The sequence below is a fragment of the Nesoenas mayeri genome (genome assembly GCF_963082525.1).
Source record: "Nesoenas mayeri genome assembly, chromosome: 15".
Lineage (NCBI taxonomy): Eukaryota > Metazoa > Chordata > Aves > Columbiformes > Columbidae > Nesoenas > Nesoenas mayeri.
Window position 1 is genome coordinate 6800614 of NC_137559.1, and position 18975 is coordinate 6819588.

Genomic DNA, 18975 nt, shown 5'->3' on the forward strand with positions numbered 1-18975 from the left:
GCAGACCCCAGTCTCTGTTATCAGAGAATTCTGGAGCGTTTGATACTGTGAATCTCAGCTGTTCTGCAGTGTTATGTGGACATACCAAATAACTGTTTTCAGGTACACTCAGGAGTAACTTAAATAATCAAGACTTTAAAATTAGAGTTCTGAAGTGCAATGCAGCCCTGGTAAATAAATAAAGATTGGACATGTCTATTGCACTGCACCGCTTAGGAGAGCAGGGATGCGGGGACGGCGTAATTGGCTGATGCAGAGTGAAATCCAGGCTCAGCGATTCCATTTTGCAGTTGGCAGCCTTCCCAAACGCAGATCAGGGAAAGCAAGTTGGACTGGCTTTAAAACACAGGGAAATTCTTTATATTTTATAATGTTTTGCTGATTTGAAGGGTAGAATTAAATTCCCATTTAATCACCCCAAGTTCCTGCTATTCACTTCTCTGATCGCTCTGTAACCGTGATGATGCTGGGAAGGCGCTGGGAGCCTGGAAGCAAAGCAGGGAATTCTCTTCTCCTGAGCACAGATCTGACACTGTTTGCTGCTGCAGCCTGCGAAATCGGCACCGCCTGGTTCATCATGAGCCTTAGCCCAAGATTTTATTTTCTGGCTGTTTTCCTGGTCTGTTTGGAAGGCAAGCCAAACACTTTCCCTTAGCAACTTGCAACTTTGTCATTTGTGTTTTCTCCTCCTAATTATGGATCCTACAGTGACCCAAATGTTCCTCACTAACACAGACAGCCCGGTTGATTTAACGGGGCAGCTCCTGGGCAGGCATTGTTTGTATGAGTAAGCACTGCGTGTGCAGTACCTTCGTATCGCCACCTCTCACCGTCGCTGAGCTATTTTTAAATAGCTCTAAAAATGCATCCTGTAAATAAAGCCTCTACAATGAACAAGGAGAGAAGCTTCCGAGCAGAGCAACACACAGAGCCCCTGTGTTAATGAGGAGACTGGTTTCCCTTGTCTGTCAGATCAGCTCATTTAGATTATTGAAGTCAAGTGCAATTTTGAAAACAATCTGTTTCGCTCGTGACAGCATCTTCATTCTGTGTAATGATGCTAAATGTAACAAGCGGCAAAGAGTTATTGACGGCAAATTCTCCACGTTCCCAGGCCCGCACTTCTCACATCACTGGATAACAGCAGCCCCTTGCTTTACTCCCCCCAGACATTAAGCAGAATGTACTTTCTAATATGTTTTCTTTTCAGCTCCATGCTGGAACCTTCATTTTGCGAGAAGCCCTGACAGCAAACTGCAGATAATGGGGAAGGGTGGAGGGGTTGGGAAATGTTGAAATGGCACCAGCTTGTTTTTAACTGTTTTTAGTCAGTATGTTTCTCCGTCTCCTGTATTCTCATGCTCTAATTATATGAAAATCTCAATTATAAAATTCCTGGGGGTCTGAAGATGGCAGGGCCAGGTGTGTGCCGGGCTGGCAGGGTGCAGGTGTGGCTGTTGTTGCTGGGAAAAGATATTTGGGGATCACTACCCAGAAGGGCATGTTTAACCAGTGGTGAAAATGTAACCACAACAATCCGCCTTTGGCAGCTGCCTGGATGCAGGGCAGGGTGTTTGTCCTTGAATAGTTGTTTCCACAATTTCTGATTTCTTCTGTGGCCATAGTGCTGTGGAGACACCCAAGCACACAACCAAAAAGTAGCTGACAGTCTAACCGTAGTGTTAACAGCACCAAATACAACATTGCCCAAATCTCCACCGTTGTGCTCAGAGCGGAGGGTCAGCCCGGGAAGCAGCGAGTCTGTGTCTGTGCTGGGGATGTGTGGGAAGGGTCTGCCCTGCACAGGGATCCTTGGCTTCTCCCCTTTTCTGCGCGGTGCACCAGTGCCCACGAGGTGACCATCGCCTGGTGACACCTGTGCTCCGCGCATCTGGCCCGATTGTGGTGTCGATGCGAGGAGGAGCTGACGGGATGAGGAACAGGGTCAGTTAATGCTGCAGATCTGCTGACAGTGCATAACCAGCTGCGGTAGAATATTTACAAGGCAGAATGGAAGCAATTGCTGCAGCGCTCCAGTCGCTAGGAGCACGTGCATAAATAAAATTAGAGAACAATCTAAAATAATAAAGAAGGCTACAGACCTTGACTATGAATTTTATTGACAGTGGTATAATATAGTTAACAAAATGACAGAACAGGAGTACATCATGCATTTATTAGCCTTCCTAACTGAGGCCAGACTTAGCAGCAGTCCTCCTATATCAAGAGAAGATAAAACAGGACTGCTATGAATGGAACAGCAAGCTAAATCGGACTACAGGAAGCAATGGCTTTCAGTTACACACTATTACATGACAATCCAAATTTTTTCAGATGAAGAAAAATAAACAAGACCAAAATTAACTTCCGAGTTATTAACAGAAGTTAAGAAACTGATTTCAAATTGTCGGTGCCCTTTTAAGTACTTGGAAAATAATACAGTCAGTTTATGCATGTGCATGCTCTGCTCACAGCAATACAAGCTGTATTATTAAGCCTCTAAGGAAAGGACAAAAACAGTCTTACTGGCTACTCTGCATTGTCATAAATGCTCTTCTTCCATAATGTAGGATTTTTTTCAGGTGAAAAATACTTTCCTCCATTCATGCTGACAGAAAGACAGTTGATATTGTAGCAGATTTCCAGAGACAATTGCTCGTTTGTGCAGGGCATTCATTTATTTCACAGGTGAATAACGTAGCATTCATTTTCTCACTAGCATTAATAAGAATGGTAAAGGCCAACTGCGACTGGGCTAGAAAACGCTGGTGATAATGTGCAAGCGGGACGCAAAAAGAGAGTGAGAACTTCCCTCTGCCAACAAAACCACTTATCTCGGCAGCTCTTACCATAGAGCAGACAGGATGACACTTATTTCCATGTGAACAGCGGAAGAGACTTGAGAAGAAAACTGAATTTCTGAACCGTAGGCACCTACAATAACAACTCAACAACAGCTTTTAAAGATTGCTTTGCAGAGATGTGGCTACAGGTGTGACACATCCTCACCGCCAGTGCACCTGTATGGCACCGGTTCCTTCCCAGTTCAAACCTCCTAAGCCGAACCGGATGATCCGCATTCACTGTTTCGATGCAGCCTGCCAAGAGGGGTGTGTCTGCGTCTTTCTAAGAACTCTACCCTGTGGGCATTGGAAACTGGAGGTAGAAATTAGTCATAATGTTTTCAAATGCAGGTATGTTAAATGGACTCCAGATTTAAAAGCAGTACTGTAAGCAAGCTTCTTATTCTAAATGTTTCTTATTTAGCCAGTAATAACACTTTAAATTGCTCTAACTAAACTTAAAATATGATAAGGAATGAAAGGGAAAGGAGATGAGAAAGGAGATCTCCATTTCAATGAAAAGGAGATCGTTTCTCTTCCATTTTGAGGCATTTTGCAGCTCCCACTTTGTCAGGGTTTGGGCTACAAGGACCCAGTGCAGTGTGAGCTCCCCCCGCCAGGGACAGGTCTGTATGAACACACAGTTGCTCACTGCCCATGGCTGTTCTCTGTCTGCTTCCCGCCTCGCTCTTTCTTGACGTGACTCTTCTCAGTTCCCTCCCACTATTCCCCATCAGCCATTTGACTGGTTTGAGTTTTCTAAATTAACTTTGGGGCTGTTTTTTACCGAAGCCAAGTACAGTAACATGGAGTGTGGCTCATGTATTCCCCACTCTTCATTTTATGTGTTTGAAGTTAGAGTATCTCTGTGTAGTTTTTGGATTAAGCTTTATGTTCACATAAATCAACTTCTAGCTAGGTTTGCAAGTGCTAGACACATTTTAGCTCCCTCTGTCAACCCAATGAAGCCAGCGGAAGGATAAAAGAAAGGCTTATCTTACTCTGTGGTGGTTATTTAGACATTAGCGCTTTTCCCCCATCAGTTTTGGTAGAGTTAATGATGCCCCAAGTTCCGAACTGAGCTGAGCACAGCGGCAGTGCCCAGGAGCTGACAGAGCTGCCCCACGCAGGGGAAAATCTGTGTGGAAATGTGTGTATGTTCCTTCGTGAGCCTCGTCCTGCGCCGCTGGGGAACACGGGCCTTTCCTCGAAGGTGTTTCACCCCACAGCACATGAGTTACGTGTGAAGTTCAGGACAAGGCCCACAGCGATGCAGTAACCGCCGAACCGGCCACCTGGCCAAGGGACGGTGCTGGGGAAGGTCACCCCGTCCGCATGCTGCCGTGGCCGGTGACAGGGCTGTGTCACTGCAGGGCTGTGCGTGACACCGCAGGGCGCCGGGGCACAGAGGCCCCGTGATACCCGGGCCCCTCTCCTGAGCGGGGAGGCCGCCCGGCCCCGCACACACACACCGAACCGGAGGCCCGGGGCAGTGCGGGCCCCTCGGCGGTGACTCCTCCGAGACCCGGGGCCTGTCCCGCGGGCTGGGCCGGTGCCCGCGGCGCTGCCCTCCCCGCCCTGCCAGGCCGCCCGCCGCGGCGCCATGTCGGGGAGCGGGCGCCCCGGAAGTGCTGCGCGGGGCGGGGTTTCCCTTCCTGTGCGGCGGGGCCGGGCCGGCCGGGTGAGGAGGCAGGAAATGGCGGCGGTGCTGCAGCTGCAGCTGCCGGGCCCTCCCGCTCCGCAGTGCTGGGCCCAGGCCGCCTAGAGCCGCCGCGCCAGCGCCGGGCCCGGGCCGCAGCCACGCCGGGCCGGACTCTGAGCACTTTACATACATGAGGTAGCGGGCGGGGCCCGGCGGCGGGAAGGGCGGGCGCCGCCGAGCTGAGGCGCCAGCGGGGCCGCGGGCGGGGGAGGGGCCGGGCGGCTGAGGAGCCTCCGCGCCCGGGGCGGCCCCGCTGCGGGGGGATGGGGGATCGGGCTGGCGGCTCTGGAGGAGGGGGGCGAGGGTTCCCCGGGAGCGGGGGACGGGAGGGGCCGGGCCCGGGGCCGCGATCACCCCGCGGAGCGGAGCCCAGACCCTCGGGCTCGGTTTTGTTCGGTCCCGCGGGGCTGCGGCCCCTCAGCGCCGGGCTGCACGGGGAGGGTTCCCGGGCTGGTTCTGCACAGCCCCGGGCTGAGGTGATGCAGCAGAACGGTTCCCGGGCCGGAGCAGCGCGGTGCGCTGGGGCCGGCGCTGCTTCTGCCCCGCTCGCCTCGCTGGCCCTGGGCAAGCGCATCATTCGATTCCTTGGCAATCCGCGGGCTCCCGCTTCCTCCTCAGAACCAACATATGGAGCTCGAGGTGCCTCTTAACCCCGCTCCAGTTTTATTTTTCACTCTGTGCTGCATTGCTGTTGACATGGAAACCAACACCACTTTCTGTTCCAGAGAATTGGAAGCTAAAGCTACCAAAGAAGTCGAAAGAAAACTAAGCAGGTAAGATACTCATTTAAATTCCCTCCCGCAGTTCAGATCAAGAGTTAGCCTTGGGCTAGAAATCATTGCAGGCTTTATCTGGAGCTTTAATCTCATGGTAATTGTAATGATAAAAACCTCTTGAATTTGAAAATGTCCTCTATTGCACAGAGAAAGCTCTGCAATGTTAGTTAATTCTATCAGCTGAACACCTTTTTAGCGTGTTTTCTTATGCAAAATAAAAATATCAGGTTCTATAATAGAATTTCTTTAACACAGTAGGTTTTTGAAGGGGCAAAATAACTTACTTTTCTGTAACAATAACTAACAGTAACTAAAACATGCATGGAGGGGTTGTTTGCTTTTTCCTATACAGTTCTTGCAGATGTTGTTGGGAGCCAAGAAGTTGCTTTTGGCCAGAAACTCACTTTGAACTCAACATACACTGTATGTTGCCATAGAACTCTTAGGGTTTTGCCTCTTTCCATGAAGAGTTAAAGACAGTGAACTTCCAGGTAGAAGTTAGTTTGTATTTGAGAACTCTGTAGAATGAACAGTTCCTTTTTTACATTCCTTAGCTGAAGAGCCAAGAGTTGAATTAGGAATTCTGTGCCTGTAATATACACCACTCTTGTATTTAAGAAGTTATGTCTTCTGCACCATTTATTTTTGGTAGGGTGACTTGCTTGCAAATATTTACCTTTCTATTGTTGACATTCTTTGTTTTTGACTTTTGTCCTACTTTTTTGTTGTGTTCTCTTCCAGTTAGGTCTCAAAGAGACTTTTGCTTTTAAACTTTTAAGGGAACTTCTACTAGGGCCATTTGAAATGTGTTGAAACCCTGAATATAACCAACAGAGTATTAGTTTTTGTTGCCTTGTCTTTTTTCTTATTTACTGTGCCTAAGCAGTCTCCAACTTCCAGATTGATTTGTGATTGCACTCTGGAAACTGATTGATTTTCCCCTGCTGTCATGGGTGTCTTCCTCTTTTAGGTAATATGCTTAAGCATGAATAATTTTTCTGGTTTTGTTGCTGAAATGTGTGAAATCTTACAGATACAGTTGGCATATTGCTTTTAAATACAATGTCAAGGTCATTGTTAAATGGACTTTACTTGAAGGGAATTATTTCAAATTGCAACTCTTTAAGTAATCTGTCCACAAAAGGCACCAAAATGCGGTGTAAAGAGAAGAAAAAAAATCATTGGCGTTCTGTGGAAAGCACTCAGTGTGCACTTGATGCCAGAAGCGATTTCAGGACGATATTATTTAGATGAACCGAGTGCTAAGTTCGAAACAACATTGTGGTGCAGGTCTCAGTTCTCTGTTTTTTGTGAGTCCTGTCCCACTGAGAGAGGGACAAGAGGTGACAGGGAGTGATGGAGCTGCCTCGACTTGGGGTTCTTGGGCTGGGGACAGAGGCAGGTCTGGCTAAATGCTGCTGTGGAATGGGACTCTGGATTCTCTGACACAGAGGGATCCATTTTATGCATTTAAAAGATTCAGAACCGGGTTTAAGTTAACGATAAAGTACCCGTTGTTTCGAAAACCTGCAGTCTAATTGGTTTAGGTTTAGCAAGGGAGTTTTCATCACGTGGGCACAGAGCCTGATAAAACTGTGCCATGCCTGCTCTGGATCCACCTGATTAATTGTTTTACTGTTGTAGGACTCAACAGATAGCCCTCATTCTTTCTTTAATGTCATTATTTGCACTCTTATTAAATTTGCAGTGCCCTAGTCAAATTGTAAAAGAACAAATAGCTTTTCCTGGGAAAGGTGAATAGACCTGTGCTACAGTTTTTCTTAATCTACAATTGGATGGCATATATATGGGATGTTGGCATTGCTGCAGGGATGTTGTGAAGTCAGCTTTGGAGTTTATGCTTCTAAATTAATGGGCAGAAAATACTTTTTTATATTATTAGAACTCTTGACCTGGGCTGCAGGTTCACAGTCGGATAAGTATTATGGCTTTTACTACAGCTTGTCCAGTTGGAGTGATTAGTGCTTTAAACTCAGGATTAGTAATTTGGCTTGTTTAGCCTTTTGGAAAAGAATCTTCATTTAATCCCTGCTCTCTTATAAAATGCAGATATGCCTGGTCCTGTGCAAACATTTCTGATCTCAAAATAAACATAGTGCATGATTTGCAACAGTAATTCAAATAAATCTATTGCACGCTGTATCATTGCGTAATGTTCCAAATTAAATGTCACCTGTTTAATCTGCTGCTGAACAGGAACTGTCCGTTATTAACTGGAGAAATGTGAGAGTTAAATTTGTATACAGTCGGGAATGGTAAAAATCACCATTTCATTCTTCTGATTTAAGAAATAACTTTTTATTCTGTTTGGTAAACAGGGCTTTCCTGCCTCATTTATGTGGAACTGAGAGAAGGTAAATATCTGAAATATGTGTACAATTTATTTGTTTCCAAACACAGGAGTTAGACTCCTACTTCACAAGCATGCACATTACAGGGAAGATGCACATGCTGCTTTTCTCACCTGTGTTTCTGCTCTGGAAATTTCATCTGCATTGCTTGCAGACTGTCCATGTTCTAGGAGAGCAAACTTTTTACCTAAAATAATGTAGACCTCGAGATTTCATACATGTATTCTACTAACTTTCTGCTGTCCTTTTATTTTTTTCCCCACTCTTCCATGTTAGAATAACCACCATATTTCCAAGAGGCTTTCCATATTTGCTTAGAAAAAAGATGAGATGGCTCAGTGATAGAGGAGTAGGGAAGCAGTGAGAACTGTAGTCATTTCTGTTGCTGTTTGAGCACTTGATTTTCTGTTGGGTGTTTGGGGGTGTGGGTTTTCTCCTGATAAACTTCTTGTGGGAAGACTGCTGCTGTCAAATGGGACGAGTTTACTGCAAATGGACAGCATTCTGTTCATACTTCTCAAGACCTTTGGAGACACTTAGGTAAACCCATGCATTCCTTTCTCCTCTACACACACTTTTCCAGGTCATGCCTCATTGTCAGGTTGCTCCCTTAAGGTAACTTGTGATTACCTTTTCTTTTTGCAGTCTTAGAGCAGACACGTTGTGCAGTGTACTTGTTGAGTCTGCACTGGTACGGGTGAAGCAGCCCATAGTCCTAGTGGTCTTAGGTTGAACTACTGGACTTTGCAGTCGTTTGGGTTTGTGCAGATATCTGGTATCTGTGCAGATACCTTGTGTGACCAGTGTGGCTATGGAGACGCAGTTTAATCTGTCATCTTCGTTTCTGCCTTTGTAAATGGAGATAGGGGCTGTTTAGTGCTGCCACTGAAGTCTTGTGTATTTAGATTGTAAACTTCCTGGGAACGAGGTGTGTGTTTTGTATGCTTGTGTAGTGGACAACATCGCAGGTGGAACTCCAGGCCGAAACTGCCATTATTCCGGAAACACAGCCATTATTCCAGAGCTATGACATCTTTACAGTGCATGTAGTTGGGAACATGGTTTAGTTGAGCCAACATCTGCAGCAGGAAAACAGGAAAGACAAGTGCATTCCAAGTCATTGATAGTGGTAGACATGGTAGTTAGAATTCTATTGCTTCACTTTTAGGGTGATAATTTAAAGACTGAGGTATTTAAAAGCAAAAAAGAAAGTAGCTGACACATTTACTAATTAATTATTCATTGAAGTAATTGTTTCAGTTTTTAACTTGGCAGCACCTCTTCTATGTGTTAATAGCTGGAAAGAATTAACACCTACACACGCACAGGACATCTCTAAATAAGTGGTTTTGTTTTGTTATCTGTGCCTGAGGCTTTCTTTCCTCCTCTGTAATATGCTGAGTGGTTTTAGTTGCCAGGATGTTTCCATTTAAGGCACTGGTGGGTTTTGTTGGGGTTTTTTGTTAAGTTCAAAGTACAGTTTTCTATTCCATAAGCTTGAAGAGTGTTCTTTATGGTGTAGTACGCTATTTTGTGGGAAGCACTGATAAAGGAATTGGAGGATCCTTTTTTGATCAAAATACACATTTTCTAATTGTTTCTTGTGTAATAGTGGTTTAGTAGAAAAGCTAGCTATTGGTTTTTATAGAAACTGAGAAATCTTTGTTTTATTTTTATGTAATTGCATAATTTAAAAAAATATTAGGGAACTTGTTAGAATACAGAAAAATAGTCAAAACTTATTCTCAGCAATATGTTTGGAAGTCAGTGTAGAATATCAAACCTAGGTTGAACACATACTATGTGCATACGTACATGTTTACTGTCTTTGCAGAACTGTAAAAGGTTTCTCAGTGCCAGATCCTTCAGCGTAGCTGTCCAACAGTGTTCCGCTGGGGCACTGCAGGTTAATTAATAACTAGAAGGAAAGCAAATGGTGAAAAGCATTTATTTTAAAAAATATATATATATATTTGTCACTGGCAATTTTAGAGTGGTTTCAAAAGCCACTGTGTATAATCACTGCTAATTCTTACTTTGGTGTTTAGTCCATGTAGTAAAGATATAAAAGGTAAAAGTCCATAACTAGTTAGGCAGAACTGCTGGTTGGGGTTCGGTAGCAGTTGTGCTGGTGCTGCTCCTGTGCTTGGCATGGGCTGAGGGACATGCATCCTTTTGGGAAATGGACCCATAATTCTGTTTTACGTGCAGTTAGGAACACAGGGCTGCTCAGAGGGTGGCTGGTTGTTCGGCTGGGCTCCTCTCTCCAGTGGCAAAGTGCTTCCCGTGCATCACCCCTACCCACTGCTGCCTGGCATCAGCGCCACACAGGGTCACCCGTGTGCCAGCACCAACGCCACGTGGGGTCACCCATGTTTGATGTACAGGGCCACAGCAATGGCACCAAACCCTGGCAGGTGCTTCAGAGGCCATGTGCCCATAAGGCCTTCGGGAGAGCCCCTTCCCAGCCTAGCTTCTAGGAGAGCAGTACACAGGGCAGTGGTGTCTGGGAGCTGTGCAGCGGTGTCTCACAAGCTGTGCAGCAGTGTCTCCAAGCTGTGCAGCACCATCTCGTGGGCCCCATGCCTTCCGCAGGGCTCAGCAGCTGCTGTGCTTGGCTAGCAGCTGCCAGCCGGGAGCTCTGCAGCACATTTGTGAGGGGCTGTTCTGTTCTCCAGTGTGCAGACCCCAGGGCCCAGTGGGGCGATGCTGCTGCACAGGTGGTTCGGTTTTGGTGGATGCTGGTAGCTGGCTTTAGTGGGAACTGCAACTTGCTGCATCGCAGAGCTGGAACTCGCTGTGTGCAAGTGATAAACGCTTCCAGAGATAAAAACCAAGTTCAAGTCATTATAATGCAGTGCCATGTCTTAGATCTTAATTTGTGTCAGAATTCTTTTCATAGCCATAATTTCCTCATTGAGGTGACTAGAATTGTAATTTTATTGTGGCATAATGTTTCCCTTTTGTGTATTATAACAGCAAAGATAGCATGCTCCACAAACATTAATTATTGCATCCTTAGTATGTCTTCTGGGGCAAATACGGGTGTACTTGATGTTCCTCTTCTATAATGTAAGAATGAAGGTTAAATAGGTGTATTTCAACCCAGGTATTTTTACAGTGGTGGAGCTTTTGAATTTAAAGATCAATGTAACTTTGTTTTCAAGAATAATATCAAGTGTGGAGTACTTAGCAGGAATAGGTAGCTATTAAAGTCTAAGATGTTAAATGAGAAATACTACGTAATACTTCTCTCACTCAAGGAGCAGCATTAAAAATGTAGCTTGTTTGTTATATGTTCTAGTGTGTGTTGGAATCCGCTGCATAAATACTGTCATTTGCTGTCTGTTGAGAGGACCGTGTGTTAATGTGTTAGAACAGAGGAAACTCGCGCTTTCAGCTGTCAGGAATGGAAATTCAGGAGTTCTGCTTCAGACTGTGATGACTTGGCAGGCAAATCCAAATCAGTGTTTCTCTGTGAGAGGGTAGGGGGGAGGGGACGACCTTCCTTGAGAGCTTTGGCTTTCAGTGAAGAACACGGGCAGTAAGGGCCTTGCTGTTGTTATTTCACTGTACAATGGGTTAGTTCTGCTTTCCAGTCACTGAGGTTTAACGTTATAATGGTAATCTAATACTCTTTTAAAAACTTACCATGAATGGGTATGTTTTTTTTTTCAGGGGTCATCTAGGGTCCTGGTGCTAATCACAGGGGGTTTTTGATGTGTTCGGAGCTGACTTTGTAATCTAAAGTCTATTTTTCTTAAATGCTTGAAAACAGAATTTCTTAAATACTTGAAAACACTGAGGGTCAGTGTTACCAGCATCAGTTTGCTTACAAATGCTCAGGATGCCAGACAGCGAAGGACAACGCTGATGTATGTATCACCCTCATAAGTGCACAAATGTCACTGCGGGTTGATCATTACCTCAAATTTGCAAAGCATTCAAGGGATTGTTTTAGCTGACACTGACCAGCTGTAATTGTTTTCTGTAGTTATGTGACTGATAGCTTAGTTGTCTGTGAAATACTTTTTGATACCTAATTGCAAATGCAAGATTGCTTTTTGTTGTAACACCGTCCTCAGTGGATCTCGTAGCCAAATGATAAAACTATTATAAAATGCAAACTAGCCGAGTTGTGTTTGATAGTTTGTGATTTGTCTTGCAGTGCAACTGACATAGAGGAGTGTCAGAAATAACATTTTTAGGTTTTATTTTTTAATATCTTAACACATCAGAAGGAATTATTTTAAAAAAGAACGTACACTTGCTGTCTGTTATTAGAAAATGCTAAAAGCCAGAATTTGGTCTGTGGAAACTTTTCAGAGTGGTGGTCGGTCGGTCCGTGATATGTTACTGTGTGCGTGTGGTAGAAAGAAAACTGGGGTTGTTTGGCTGCTCCGTGTCCCAACGGCCGCAGTTCTGCGGCTGGTGATACCCGCAGCATCACCCAGGGCATCACCTGCGGCGTCACCCATGATGCTGGGCGGGTCTGTGGGAACAGTCACCCTGCGAGGGGTGGGGGTGAAAAGGGATCTGGGCTACAGTAAATCAGTGTTACTCCAGCAGGAGGGAACACTGGGAAAAGAAGCAGGTAGAAGATGAATTTGGATTTGCAGCAAGAATGAAGATCTCAGCAAGCAGGGATGAAAATTGCTCTATGTATGTTGTAGTACAGGCCCAAGTAGCCATGCTCTGAAGAGGCTGTGTTTACAGAGAGAAATCAGAAAAAGTATTTGTAATTAAGAAGGCAAATACATGTTAATTTTGTGAATATAAAACTTTCCTCTCTCCATACAAATAGATTTTTACCATCTAGATAAAGTATAACTGTTGTCTGGCAGTAGTAATACTATAAAAATATATTTGAGAAGAATGCTTGAGTTACCCAAAATGTCATCATATGATATTTTTTTTTCTTGTGTGCTGATATTAATAGTCTCAGAAGTTTCTATGCCCTATAAATATTTGAAGTATTGCAGACTTTCTTCTTTCACAATTAATATCATGGAAAGTGCTACCAGATCTCTTTTTGTTTGAAACTACTGTTAACAATAGCCAAGTGGCCACGAGTTTTGAAATTTAAATACAAGTCTCATTATTTCGGCATTGTCCTTCCTGGGAGGAGAACCACTGTGAACTGTCCCAGTGGGACAAGGGAGCAGTTCAGAGCTCGGTGGTTTAGTGTGTAAAATTTGTATTAAGTGAATTTACATTAGTGTGATAAGTTTTGTTTTCACTTTTGCCAACATATAGTTTTGTCCCTGGTGTAAGATGCTCAAAAATTGCTCTGGTTTGACCATGCTCTTCAGTTCGTGTCCCTACTTGTTCACGTCTCCCTTATGTCAGCACTACTGCCGTTCAGGATCCGCTTGCGGGGTGGGTGCCATGGGATGCGTGGCCAGGGAGCCCATTGCTGGGGTTACGGGAGAGCACAGGGTCACGGGAGCAGGTACAGATTAAACGGCATCGGAATTTGTGCTGGGTTTTGAATCAAATTAATGTCTAAGCCTTCATTGTAAGTTTTAGAAAAAAGGAAGTCTTAACATGTAGCTTGACACTGCATCAGCTCTTAAAGTTTTGTCACTTGTGATTTGCAATGAAAATATAGTCCCTACAGAAATGTTATCCAATTAGAAATAAAATTCCCCAGTTCCTTTTGTATCACTGTGAATTAATTGTTCTAAAATGAATCTAAGTGTGTACAGATTGTATTTTGGGAGAGTTAATTACAAACTGTGTGGTTCAGGGATTTAGTGCAAGAAGAGGAAGAACAGTTGATGGAAGAAAGGAAAAAGAGAAAAGAAGACAAGAAGAAGAAGGAAGCTGCTCAAAAAAAGGTATGTTGAACATGAAAAAGCAAAACCCCGTGCTTGTGCATTACTTCTGTGTCATCACCAGTAAATACTGGTTTAGCTGTTGTTATTCAGAAGTGTTTTCTGTTTAATGTTTTAAGCTTTAAATGTACTGTCAGTTAGTGGTAACTGAGATATTAAACATCTTAGTTCCTTCAGAGATGAAATATTCTTCTGACATGACTGTTCTTTGTCCTGATTGTCAGTTGAAGTGGTTTCAAGTTTGAATATTTCCTCAGTGTTAGTGCATTTATTAATAGAATAAAATTGACATTTTTTTAAGACAGAGGCTTTCAGCTGTATCCCTGCTTTAGTGTATCTTACCTTTCAGTATAGAAACATACATGGCATAATACAATTTGCATTAGGGAAGGTGGATAAAATGAAAGTATTGGCAGCAAAGGTATTTTGGGATGGAAACATCCCAGCTGTGTTTGTAAACACTTCTTAATTCCAGTCTACTGTCAGGATATTAGTCATGGCCAGTGATTCTAAATATTGACCCTGAGTCTGAGAGACACTTGTAAATCTGGTTTTAAACCCACAGCCGTTTCAGGCTTGGGTTTGCTGGCTGGTGGTGGCAGAGCGACCCTGCTTATTCCTTTGATAAATGCTAGATATTTATTACATAGTTAAAAATCACCAGTCAGCTCTCTTTGTTGGCCTGGATCAAGGTGTTCTTTGTGCACCTGTATAGAACTATGTATGGCTAATCTTGCAACAAATCTAAATGAAATAGTACTGGAGGAGTACTCCTAGGAAAGGTATTTGCTTATATTTCACAAGGAGAGTTTCTTTTCAGTAGCTGACAGCAAAGCTGCCTAATAATTTTTGGACCTCACTTGTAAATTGATAGGTAATTTTCTTCTTGGAATTCTTATTTAATCAGAAGTTGTAATGGGAAAAGCGCTGTTTTATTTGTAGAACTTGAATCTTTTAAGTAAATGGTTCTTCATGAGTTTGAAAGGCATGTTTGAGAACGAGATTTGTAGAAGAAATAAAAGCATATATGTTTTTCGCAAGTGGAGATACCAGAGCTTTGCCTAAAGCTGCTAGTTCTGCCTCCACTTTGCTGCGGAGCCCGGGCTGGGCTTATCTGAGCAGCCCCCACTCTTCACTGCCTGGCTCCTGGAGCAGGGACTGGGGGAGCAGGATGGGAAGAGGCTGCTGGGGAAGGAGTAGGATTCCACAAGGATGCTCATCCTCATTCCTGGAGAACTTAAACTTGATCTAGGTGAAAGAGAATGTACCTCTGAAAAACCATGGGAACGAACAGCTGCCAGTTAACTTGACTGGTAAGACAAAAGTCCCGGTACTGATGCGGCTTGATTCTGCATTGGAATGAAGACTCATTAATGTAGGTCAGAAAGAAGGGAAAGTCCCTTTTTGGTTCTTTTCGTATTTGTGAGTAGTTTCGGATTGACCAAAATCGCTCTTTTTGTCTTGTAAGCTGACTTTTTCCGTTTGATCTCCTAAGAATGTGCTGGTTTGTATTATCAACCATAGGCTCTCCAGCAAAAAACTTTAAAGCATTTAACTGTGCATTCAGTACTGATACATTTTGCAAGTCCTTAGCTGGCATATGTTCAGGTTAGTGGTTTTGTTTCATTTGGTTTGTTTTTCTTTCAGAGAATAGCACCTTAGTATAAAAAGCAGGCGGGAGCCTTATCCCGTGACTCTTTCTCTGCTGATCTCTTTGGGTGCTGTGTGTAGTCAGAAGCTGGGGAAAAAAAAATACAAGTTGTCTGCTCTTTTTATTCATGGGTCAATCCCAAGCTGATGCCAAGAACAACTTCTCAAGTGTGAAAAATATTTTTTTTAACCTGATTTGTTGAACAAAGAGCATAATGAAAAATTGTGGCTCTATGTTCTACAGCAGCTGCCTCTGGGGAACTGAGAAGGAAGGTGATGGTGTTGGAGCAGTCAGGCTGATGAGGGTGAGCTGGGCACAGCTGCAGCTCCGTGTGCTCTGGGGTTCTCTATGCTGGGTGAGCGGCCGTTGGCTTTGCTGTCCTAACACCAGGGACTGATACGAAACTGCCTGTAGAGTGGATTTGCCACACAAGAGATTTTACAAGTGTCTTGGTCTGTGGCTATTTTTAGCCATCTCTTAATATCATAAATAAAAAAAAAAAATTAAAAATATGATGCTCAAGGTTTCTTGGGAGCAAGAGTTTACATTTTGAACTATTGGACAGTATCACTTAATTTTTTGTAGGTATTATTGCATTTATCAGTTTAAGAAGTTGCAAAAGAGATTTTTTCTCTTAGTATACTCTGGATTTCCAGGCTGTGGCACTGAGAGTCATTAATGAAGTGTCAATAGGCAGCCCTGACAGTGCTCATGTCGGTATCTCACCGAGTCTTACTTCAGATCAGTGAATCCAATTCTTCTTGGCTTCGCATGCTCTCTCTTCTTTTCTCTTTCCTCAAGTTTTTAATTATACGCAATCATAGTCCAAGAATTATAGCAAATTTATTGCATATTATGAAGATGCGCAATACAGAAACTAAAATGGGTTGTATAGCTACCAAGGTGACCATACCAAATCAAATCTCATTTTGCTTCAGCTGTAGTGCATTTTAAAAATCATAATTAAGAAAACTCTAGTTTCAGATAGGAAGCACTATGATTTGTACTTTTGAGAGGGTCTTTGTGAAGTCAGTTTCAGCACATTTTATAGTTAAACCGGCAAAAATAAGGTGTGCTTCCATACAAGAAATGCTTCTCTCCCCATTTTTATCCTATGATAAAATGTTATTAAAATAGATTTCTCATTTTGGCTGTATCACAGGTATAACCAGTTGAATCTTGGAAATGAGAGACTTAAAGCTTTTGCATTTGCTTTGTTAGTTCCTTTACATTTCCAGGTCCCTCCCTCTTCCCCTACCACATTCTGCAATAAAGTGGTGGCGGTTCCTTCCTTCCAGGCACAGTTTTAAACTCACTTCAAACATCTTAATTTGCAAGTTTAATTGTCTGTTTCATGTAGTTATCTTTCAAATTAGCGTTGTCTTCTATAACAGCTAAACAGCTTTCTAGGCATAAGGAATAATAGGCATGGGTTAGTTAGACTCTTCTGAAGTAGATAATTAAATAACTTTAAAAGATTTTAAAAGAGGGAAGTCAAAAGCTCATGTTCCTTTATCAAATGGCACGTGCACGTGTGGTTTTTCTCTTATCTGCACAAATCACTGACACTTCTTTTTTCTTGTTCTAGGCCATTGAACAAAAAATCAAAGGTAAGTTACTTTAGAGTTATTTCTATTCTGTATATTATTTCTGCTTTTTAAAATATGTTGAATCAAATGGGTCACCTGAAAACACCTCTCGACACTAAAATAGGGGATCCTTGAAACTTCAATTGCACTTTTTCAAACAGTGACCACAAAAGGCTAGAAGAGTAAAGGTGGCTCAGGGTTCCTCCCAGGGACTGGACTCTGCTGTTCTTTCTATTTGCTGTTCTTAAGTACTTGTACAGCACCAGGTATATACATAATACCTGCAGTTCCTTGCCTTATATGCTCTTTTCCTTTTTTTCTTTGTTTGAAAAGTGCACGAGCGCTGTAACACTTCAAGTATGAGCTTGTGTGTACAGATTCACGTAATGGATCTGTTTGAAAGTTAATTTCCAAATATTCTAAGTGCAAGAGGGGTTGGAAATGCTTGGTAGAAAAGTGATGGATACATCTGGCTTTATCTGCTATTGGATGTGGAGGGTTTCTCCTCACAAGATGATGATCAAATTGACAGCATGTGAAAGCTGTAATTTCACTGTTTGGTGGCAGGCTGGGAACGCTGCGGTTATTTGAAATGTTTGTGGGGTTTATACTGGCTTCTATAAAGGGGAAAAAAAAATTCTTTTCACTTTCTTTTTAATTCTAGTTTGTAACCTGCTGATTGAGAAGTGGATAATAATTGCATAAGTTATCCTGTGGAGTGTTTGCTGGATCTCTGGGTTTGGGGCACATTTGGTTTAATTTGGTACTTGTGAAGTGGTAGGAACAGGAGCTAGGAAGCCCTGCTTGGCAGAGACACAGTTACTGGTGGAAAATCAAGTGTTTGAAGTGCTGTTCTGGCATGAAGGCAGTAAGATGGTGGAGGATGAACTGCGCTGGGGAGGAAGCAAAGAGACAATTGGAAGTGTCCATGGCTGGAGGCGCGTTGCAAGGTTCATCGTGGTTGGCGTGTGGTGGAAATGGAGGAGGCAGGTTCTCCTGCCAAGGGCTGCAGTGCCAGCTATCAGGAGACATATTCATGTCTGGTTTCTTGGAGTGCCATGTGTACTGTGTGTGTTTGAATGGAGCAAACAAGCCATGGATGGAGCAGGAACAGCAGATTTGCAGTGTGCAAGGGAGCTACGTGGAGGACAGGGACCCGGCCCCTCTGCCTCTGCGCCTGGGGCTGCGGTGAGGCTGGGGGAGCAGCCGGGGCTTGGGGGCAGCCACGGTGGCAGTGACAGTGCCCCGTTCTGTAGGTGCCGGCAAGACCAGCAGCAGTGACAGTGACAGTGGCAGGGCCAGCAGCTTGAGTTCTGTCTGTGCTGCCCTGGGGGGTTCTCTGGGCTGGCTGGAGCTCCTGGCCCCCATAACCCCACTCTGCTCACTGCACTCAGTGGGAGTTCGGTGGTTGTCTGTAGACACAGGACTGAATACTTCATTAAACTGCTGGATGGGTATTATAATTAATAAATATTCTGCGTTTGTTATCTAAAGGACCATTTTTCAGGCAGTGCATAGCGCAGGCTGAGCATTTGGTTTTTTTTCCATATATTCCTGCCATAAGGCTTCTAAGGTAATATACCAGCTTTAGAGACGTGAGAAAGTGTCTGGTTTTATTCTGAAGTAACATAATATATCTGAAAAGGTAGTGAAGAAGGAAAATGAGCTAGTACTTTGCTGTAAATAATAACGTCCATTTTGAAGGAAGGCCTGACCCGTGTTCTGTGCTGCGCTGGCATCCGTGCGTCACATCAGGGCTGGGGCTGCAGAAGCAAATGGCTAAAAATAGCCTGAGGATGGGAGGGCAGCAGTTGTGCTGCTCCAGCTACCTGATGGGCATCTTCACAGGGAAAGGAATGCCTTGTTTTTAAGGACAAAGTAAATATTGCCTTTTATATTTTTTTTCATTTTCTCCTTGGAGGCCTGATGTTTACTGATGGAAGTATTAAGTTCCAGCTGCAATGTTATGTTATTATTGAAAGGGTATTTCAAGAAGTTGAGCAGGAATTTAGAGAGTTGTCAGAGGAACGCAAGCTGACGATCCTTCTGAAGAACAGACATTTGGATACAAAACTTTTTGCAGCAGTTTCTATAGGAACAAAATTTGCCGCTTATGTTGCACGTAGCGATTTCATTGTTTCAACAGTTTTGCCTGCTTGTGTTCAGGAAGCAAATTAATGTTTCATTAGTTTCCAAGTTTCCATC

At 43.6% G+C, this 18975-nt stretch overlaps 1 protein-coding gene across 1 annotated transcript in view; it reads left to right on the forward strand.

Moving 5' to 3' along the window:
• Positions 1–4523: 4523 nt before the first annotated feature.
• The window catches only part of TNRC6A (trinucleotide repeat containing adaptor 6A), a 42118-nt gene continuing 27666 nt past the window's right edge, over positions 4524–18975 (forward strand). Inside the window, 5 exon segments of the mRNA XM_080353644.1 lie at positions 4524–4680; positions 5271–5318; positions 7661–7696; positions 13443–13533; positions 16770–16791. Of these exon segments, the coding sequence (XP_080209770.1) occupies positions 4676–4680; positions 5271–5318; positions 7661–7696; positions 13443–13533; positions 16770–16791 (202 nt within the window). The 5' untranslated portion in view covers positions 4524–4675.